At 35.9% G+C, this 8,673-nt stretch overlaps 1 protein-coding gene across 1 annotated transcript; it reads right to left on the bottom strand.

The window, feature by feature from the left end:
- Positions 1–2,514: 2,514 nt before the first annotated feature.
- On the bottom strand, positions 2,515–6,154 carry LOC132619244 (cytochrome P450 CYP72A616-like). Its single transcript, XM_060334185.1, has 5 exons — positions 5,659–6,154; positions 5,253–5,473; positions 4,680–4,927; positions 3,765–4,152; positions 2,515–3,156 (listed from the first exon to the last, which is right to left on the bottom strand). The coding sequence occupies exons 1-5, from the start codon at positions 5,930–5,932 to the stop codon at positions 2,731–2,733; spliced, it is 1,557 nt and encodes a 518-aa protein (XP_060190168.1). The 5' UTR covers positions 5,933–6,154; the 3' UTR covers positions 2,515–2,730.
- Between the last annotated feature and the right edge of the window lie 2,519 nt (positions 6,155–8,673).

Here is an 8,673-nt window from a genome sequence, read left to right as displayed (position 1 = left end):
ATTTAACGAGTTTAAATCCAAAAAATAAAATGGTGACGAACCACTAAAATTTGTGATAAAGTAATGAAAATAACGATGTTAATAGTAATAAAAAATAGTAGTGAAAATAAAGTATTTAGCTCGTTAATAAATTTAAAATCCCAAGGAAATAAATTGGAACAAAGGAGGGACAAAATTGAGTGTCAACAAGGGCTATGTTTGTTTTGCTATTGCAGATGAAGGTCTTGGTAACATTGAAGTTCTTCGGTTTCTAGAACAAGTGAGGGTGAATTCAGAAAGGGCTACACTTCGAATCGTCTCAATCTTCACCCTCTCTGGCAGCTCGGTAAACCACCATTCCACTGACCGAACCACCCCTGTTTCACCCAAATAAAACACCACCAGACCTCCTCTAATCACCAAATCTCAACCATTACTCAACACTGGAAAACTCCATAGTTGCTACCCATTTCATAAAATCAACTCCGTTTTTTCTACTAATCAAAGAGAGGAAAAGGGATGAAAAGCAAACTAGAAAAAATGAAAAAAAATATAAATCAAAGTGATAAAATGACGTGTCAGGAACATGTATACACCACATCTATTGTAATTGGGCTTTGGGACCACGTCAGCACATAAGGTGTAAAACAAACATACAGAAAGAATAAGTTTAGGAGGGTAATAGGACCCCGTAAAGGTAAATTTGGGGGTACTAATGCCTTATCCATTCTTTTTTTCTCCTTTTATGAAAAAAAATGATCATCCACCTGTTATTGGCTTACAAAGAAAGGCAACAACTTCTAAAGAAGCTCTGACATAAAAAATAATAGTGGTCACAAATGCATAAATAGGATTAAAATTTATCTCAACCTTATTAGAATTTTACAACCCCACTGAGTTTATTGGTAAAGCCCAAAGGGTCAGACACTTTTAACTCTTCAAAATAAGCAGTTTTTTTTTTTTTGGAAAGTAAGTACTTCCAATTTTCTGAAAGCTAGGTTAAACAGGTTAGAAGACCAAAAAGCTACTATGAGAAGTTATATTACATTAATAGAGTAACACTTCTTAATACAGTTAATGTATAGAAATTAAATCCTGATAGAAATATCAGAGTTATCCTTTCTCTATGAATCAATGTTCCTCACTCTGGTCCTATAAATTAAAAGAATATCCAGATTTTCTTTTGTATATCTGTTTTTTTATTTTAATTACCAATTCTGCTTCCAAAGGAACAGACTGCATAGAGGAATGGTTCACGGGTTTGTTCCTCAGATTAGTCGTCGTGCTGAGGCAGATTTAGAATGGTCTCCATCTGTACTCGCTAGTAAGCACAGGGGAAAGTGTTTCATATTCATAACTTGCATTTTGCCCAATTATGTTGCCTACTTCTTTTTGCTCGGCAAGCTTAATTTATTTTAATATTATCAGTGCAAGCGATTATTGGTAGATAAACTAACAATATATAGAACGGCCTAGCACAGAAGGGTCCATGTGGAAGTGGATCTTCTTGAGTGATTGCCCAAAAATGTGTTGTTTTCATGCAAGAATTGTGCTTCTGGTGAGTATAAGGTTATTAGCACAATTTCGAGTATAATTACATTCCAACATTTGAAGCATTGTCATTGTCAGGGCCAAGAAAAGTAAGAATTTCATGTTAGATGACAAGCTGCATAGGCATAAGAATGTTGAAGTTGAGGTGCACCTATCTGAAGAAATGAAGACTAATTTTGGACCTATATACACCAGAATTTTATTTTAATTTGTAATGATGAGGAAGAACTGAGCACGAGCAAAACTCGTGCTCAAGCCCTCACTTTGCTCCATTGAGAGTTTCAGCTGCTCCATTTCTTCATTGTGTACTCTGCAGAAGCGTAATAAGTAGCTAATTTAACTACTCCAACGCATTACAAAAGCTTATTCCGTAGGAGTGCAAGGAATGTGCATTTGAAATCATTCCTTTCCAACAAGACTCAAAAAGACATGCAAAATAAAAATAAAAAAGAGAGATTGTGAAATGGTTTAAAAAAGGTAAAAGGTAAGTGCTCATAGAGACTACCGAGTATCACAGAATGATAGAGCAACAGCAAGTTGAGGAGATTATCGATCAGTTCAATCTTGATTCTTCAGTGGCCTTACGAGCCAACTACGATTGAAGACATTAAGTATATCATTTACTATCCTTTTAATTGTAGTAGCGTGACAGAGAGTTTGATTTTATTATTTCTTAATGGTAGTGATTGGGATAAGCCATCTCAACAGCATTCCGTGCGTAGTTTATAAAAGAAGGCAACTGTGACAAATTTCATAGTGCTGATGAGAATAACGAAACTCTCACATCCAAAATGATAATGTTCAGAAATGCATAAACAGCAAAATACATCTGAATATTATTACAAATGACTTGTGATGTACCATATGCATTATTTCTCAATAACTCTGGATCTTGATGTACCATGTGTAGGTATAAATACCAGTACTTTATTAACTTGAGATTGCTATAAGAGCGCATAAACTTCAAATCTTGAAACCGTGCACTTGAATTAAACTAATCATAGTATAAAATTTTCATCATACTGTAAGTGGATAGAAGTTAAATTCAATTGGAAAAACTCACCTTATCTTAACATTTCTTCCACACAGGAAATAGAGAAGTGATTCCTTCATTATCTCAGGGACACCAAACAAAGTTATTGTTTTACTTACTAAGAATATGCAGGAAACATGATACGATTAAAAGGGCTACTATGTATATCATGATAGTTTTCGAACAATGATAGGAGCACCAAACTGCGGTTGTAAAACAAGAGCAGGCATGTTAGGACCATGAGCATAGGATGGTGAAAGCTCAAAGGAATAGTTCTGTAAGATTTTAGCCAAAACAAGCTTCACTTGAATCATGGCGAAATTCATTCCAAGGCATATCCGAGAGCCCCAACCAAAAGGGAAGTACATCAGATCCTTGGCTGCTTTTGACACTCCTTCGGAAAACCTTTCTGGATTGAAAATAAGTGCATCTTGTCCCCATGCCTCTGTATCGCGATGAATTATTTGTAGAGGCACTAAGAGTTGTGCACCTGATGGAATTGTGTAGTCTCCAAGTTTTGTCTTTTTGTTTGTTTCTCTAACAAGAGAACCGGATGGATATAACCTCAGAACCTCATGTAAGATCATGGTCACCTACATAGCAAAATCAAATAAATCAGATTGGAAATTTTTTGCTAGTTTCTTAAATATCTATAAATTCATATTCTAAAGCTTGTAATGTCTGGCTGGCTTAATACATTCAACTTTAATGAGCTATTTACTGACCATTACATAATTTTATCATATGGTTCTACACATAGTCTAAATGTTACAAATTGCTTATATGAAGACACAAAAAACATACATTTTGATTAATTGAAAGTTAAGTGTATTTAGTCAACACTAAAATGTTAAAGGACCAGAATTAGAAGTTACCAGTAATTGAGGGACCAAAAATGCTATTAGCCCAATCAGATGTTTTAGCAGTCAAAATATTCTTTTATAAAAGAGTTTTTGTCGAACAAATCAATCATTAGTACGACCTGTGTGTTTGATCGGGAGTGAAATTTGTGAAAAGAAAGAAAAGCTTTTATCAGAACTAGGCCATACATTCTTATGGCTAGAAGAACGTGCTATTAAGGGGGTAAAATTAAAAGTCTAAAGCTAAAGATTTTCTAAATCTTAAAGATGTTATGCTCTACATCAGAACATACTAAAAAGAAAATAGTGTCAGTAAAACAAAAAGAAAAGGAGTGTCTTACGATCTTTAGCTGGCTCAGTTGATCAAACTTAGGCTCATTTTTTCCAATGATTTCAAGAACTTCATTCCTGGCTTTCTCCTGCCAATCTGGATGCATTGTCAAAACAATTGCAGTCCATGTTAACAATGTTGCAGTAGTCTCTTGACCAGCGAAGTAGAATGAGTTGCACTCTTCTATCACATCCTCTGTACTCATTCCCTTGCTCGAGTCCTTACTATTCCCTTGCTGTTCTTCTTGATTAGATTTCATTAACAAACCCAATAGATCGTCATTGTGTGCTTTTCCTGATTGTACCTCTTTCTCTCGCTTCTCTATTATTCCTTTTAGCGAACTACGAACTGTGTTATAGATGTACAATCTTCTCCTATTAGTTTTTGTTGGCACAAACCTATTACATACGACAACAATTGTTAAGATCAGTGTTGGACTCAGAAATGTTTATAATGGAATTAAAAAAAAAAATAGAATGTCACACACGGGATTCGAATATATGATCCACAACAATTTTTAAACCCCGTGGTCATTTCACTCAAAAATTTCATTATATCAAGGTTCAATAACTTATAGCATACAACAAATAATTATTCATTTGCACAATATAATTTTCAAGTATTTCTCACAACTCTTAATTTTACCAGAGCAGGCAGAGATTCTAGAATTGAATCTCACCGTTATCCATTATCAAAAAGAATTTCTACGTGCTTGATCCCTGAACAAAGAATCAGGGCCCCACGTGAAGGGGCATGTTGAGAATGTAATTTAAAAAAGTGTACTCTCTCTAATAACTTAAGTTTTTGGATGAGATGATCTTACATTTTAACGGCTCCACCACTGGTTAAGACATTTATTAATCCAAGAAAAATAATGTTAAGAAATCGTGGGAGGGAATTAAAGGCACTGGTTAATTAGAATTACCTTAACCATGGGAAGACATTAATAGCAATCTTTGCAGTAAAAATTAGTTCACATTGCTCCCTCAGAAGTGAAAATATCAACTTCCCTTCTTCAAAGTTGCTACCGATAGCTGCTTTTGATAGCATATCTCCAGTTAAACTGTGAAATTCTTGTGAAATATCCAATTCACAAGAACCCCTTGATCCGGTTAACTTGTCCCATCTGTTCATCATATCTTCTGTACATTGAGCAAATGCTCCCAACATCAGCTGCACAAAGGCCAAAATGACAATAAGCCTCCGAACAAGAATGACTTATACAAAAGGTTAAAGGGAAAAAAATTCTCATGAACTATGCGAAATGGAACAGATTTGTCCTTCATTAATAGTTGGAGTCAAATATGGCCTCGCCGTTATCAATTGGGATTAAATTTTCCCTAGAACTATGCAAATTGGAACACATTTGCCCTTATTTTTAAACGGCGGAAGCTTAGCGACCGGTGATACCGCGTGTCACGTTATTAAAAAAAAAAAATGAAGGATACATTTGAACCTTTCACATAGTTCAAGTAAGACAACTAATCAGTACTAATACCTTCAATTTTTCCATGTGGAAAGCCGGATTAAGAATTTTCCTGTGTTTGGCCCATTTTTCACCATCATAAGTCCCCAGCCCTGTCACGAATAGCTTGAGGAAAGCACTGATCTTTGGTTTTCTAAACTCACCCCATTTGTTTGATAGTACTTCCCGTATTAGCTTCGGATCCATGATGGTCACTCGAGGTATCGGTCCTAGCCAAAACAAGAAAAGTTTCTCTGCAAAGACGGTATATTAGTAAGAATCAGGGTAAAAATTAAAAGTAATAAAAAGGAAACTCATTTGCATCATATAGGCTCAAGGTAAGTGTGATACATAAATTGAGACAAAGGAAGTAAATTTCTAGCTTCGCCATTATTTTGCATTGCTAAAGAAAATCATGGAAATTGGTAAGAGTAGTTATTATAAGTGGTGGAGAGCTCATAGAACAATGGATTAAGTCGAGGAGTGTAATCGTGGTTCAAGGGCATGGGTTTAGACTTGGCTATTCTATTCATCTCCATCATCTCCTTTAGGTTTCCAAAAAGAAACCTATATGGACGACCACATTTTCCTTGCTGCCGTAGCTCCTTCTCTACTGTTTTGGGGCGCCACCATATCAAGTAGAGCAATTTCAGGCACCAAAAGGTGATCGGAAAGCATACTGCCAAAGCAATGGAAAGTGCAATAATGGCCATGCTTTCAAGTTTGTGTTTCTTTGGTTCTTTTCTACAATATAAAGGGTGGGATATTTAGGTCATTTGCACTTTTGTCCCTATTTTGTACTGGTCTTTAATTTTTTTCCCCGCAAATGGAGTTCATTAAGGGAACTGGCACAAGTTCTACCGGATTCCTTAAACAACTTATGTCCCGCAAGGCATAAGTTCCATCTGAAGGGAAAACTGTGCGACTTTTTGATATTCTAGCATAAGATTAGGACGGATTTAAATCTGGAAAAAAAAAAAAACTGAGATCCTCAGCAAATCCTAATTGTATAAGGTTCATCTTCTCACATCTAGGATGGAAACTGAATCAGGGTTCAGATATTTCATTGTAGTCACAAACATGAAATTTAGGAAATTTAAAATATTTTTTTAAAACTATCTGGTAATAAAGAAAATTTCATATTTCTTATACACACATTATTTTTAAACATTAAAGTTTATTCACTTTTCCATCTAAAATTTTTTATTTAAATTTAGAGTTAATTTTAATTTAAAATAAAAATTATCTGATTTGTAATAATACTTGTACTATTAAACTTGACACATGAAATTACATTGTAACTATGTTACTATTTCTTCAACTGTTAGCTAGCTCCATTTTTATTTTGGGACGGATGGAGTATTTTATTGGTTATATAATTACTTTACTATTCTACGATTATTCCAAATCCGATTACAAGATATTCTTCTAGACATTAAAGGAAATATAGGGAGTATTTAAAATATAATTTTAAGTATTTCAAGTTCATGCACTTTGATGTTATGTGTAACACCTCCCTAACCAATTGATGTTCATGGTTCGAGGACTTGGAAACCAAGACAAAAGTGTTAGAATTGGAAAATTTGGCCTCAGGACGTCAATTGTATGAGTTATGTCCAAAGTACGGCCCGTACATTGATGTACAGGACGTACAATGGTGGGCGTACATCGAGGGGAATTGGTAGAGAGCACTGAGAGTTTACAACCCAAGTACGGGCAGCAAAGTACGACCGTACTTTGTTGTACGGGGCGTACCTTGAGCCCGTACTTCTCCCGTCGAAATTAATTGGCACTGCAATTTAGCATCCAAGTACGGGCTGAAAAATACGGGACGTACCTTAGCCCGTACATTTCCCGCGTCTATCAAAAACTATAGGTACCAGGGGTTCAGTTCTAATTTCACTTTTCACCAGTTTCGAAGCCCTAGAACGAGCAACTTTCATTCTCCATCACCAAGAACATTAAGGTAAGCAATCCCAAACTATTTCTATCGGATTCTAACATATCTTAATGAACATTAAGCAAGAATTCATCATTTTTAACCTAAGGTTTTTAAGAAAACCCAATTAAAGGGATTCAAGACTTAAGCTTTGGGATTCTTCTTTAATGTTCGGATTTTTTTTTCAAGTTTGGAGCATTACCAGGAATGTAGAGTTTCTATCTACATGTGGGAACATCATTTTCTTCCCCGCACCACGTTCTTCCATGAAAGTATGAGATTATACGAAAACTAGGGTTCTAGATATGTTCATGATAACCCTAAGTCTATAAACTATAATATACCGTGTTTCTATGAATAGTTCGTTATTGTATTCTTGATATTCCATTTTGGCTATTGAGAATCTGTCCGTAATCCATGAAAACCCATACTTTGCATTCCATGGGTTCTTACATGCAAGTTAGTAATTACTATGTTTATTTTCATGAAACACTTTACATGTTTACACATTTTCATGCAAGTATATTATGTAACTATATCTATGTATAATGCAAGTCATGTTTTATGAAAAACCATGGGCTCAGATGCCACCTATTTTCATGTTCATGTTTTTGAGAATTGCAGAAATTACCGAGAAGGCTCAAATAGCTTGAAACTACGTTAGCCACCGTAGGATAAGAATCGCTCCGCCCATGTTTAGGACGATTCCTCAATATTGATTGGATCCTTTCATGCCATGTTTATATCTTATTCCCCTGGCAAGGTATGAGACCTCTGCTGGTTGGGTCAGGTACCAGACTCCATGTACCCATGTGGTGATTCATGTTGTCGGTTATACTTATGCGCTCTCCACTTAAAATGTTTTTTTTACTCATGACCAGGTTTCAGTTCTAGTTCCAGCTTTCATCATGTTATTTCACATGCTATGTTTATTTCATTCAGTTGCCTTACATACCAGTACATTCAATGTGCTGACGTCCCCTTTCTATTTCCCAGGGGCCTGCATTTCACGATGCAGGTATGGATTTACAGGACAACGCATCTGCTCAATAGGATCATTCGCATATCGGCTTTTGGTGAGTCCCATCTTCTTCGGGGTTTAGTCATTTATCTATATCCTATTAGTTATGCATTAAAGGTATGCTGACGGCCTTGTACTAGCAGTTATGTTTAGTAGGCTCATGTTTATGTAAGAGGTTTCATAGACTAGTCAGTTATGTTATGCCAGATATTCGGAGTCGTCTAGCCATTTTGGCTAGTTATTATTATGTTTATTCAGACTTATGATTTATGGTCCCACGCTTTACTTAAATTATGCATGTCCCTCTGTTATTCCGCATCAGTTCATGCCCATGTTGAGTCAGCAAGAGATGTGGTTCACTCGGTCACGTGCAATCAGGCATTGAGTGTCGTGTTGCGCCCAGGCCATGGTTCGGGGCGTGACGAAGCTTGGTATCAGAGCACTAGGTTCAAGTGTCTTAGGGAGTCTATGAAACTGTGTCCAGTAGGGTCATT

Source organism: Lycium barbarum, chromosome 11, assembly GCF_019175385.1.
Source record: "Lycium barbarum isolate Lr01 chromosome 11, ASM1917538v2, whole genome shotgun sequence".
NCBI lineage: Eukaryota > Viridiplantae > Streptophyta > Magnoliopsida > Solanales > Solanaceae > Lycium > Lycium barbarum.
Note: the sequence above shows the minus strand (reverse complement) of the source record. Positions and strands in the feature narration are given on the sequence as shown.

Excerpts from the sequence above, each read along its gene's own strand:
- LOC132619244 (XM_060334185.1), bottom strand. The coding sequence starts at position 5,932 with ATGGCCATTATTGCACTTTCCATTGCTTTGGCAGTATGCTTTCCGATC. Across the intron at positions 5,474-5,658 it reads TGAGCTCTCCACCACTTATA|AGAAACTTTTCTTGTTTTGG; the intron begins ATAACTACTCTT and ends CCGTCTTTGCAG. Across the intron at positions 4,153-4,679 it reads AATGTCTTCCCATGGTTAAG|GTTTGTGCCAACAAAAACTA; the intron begins GTAATTCTAATT and ends CGTATGTAATAG.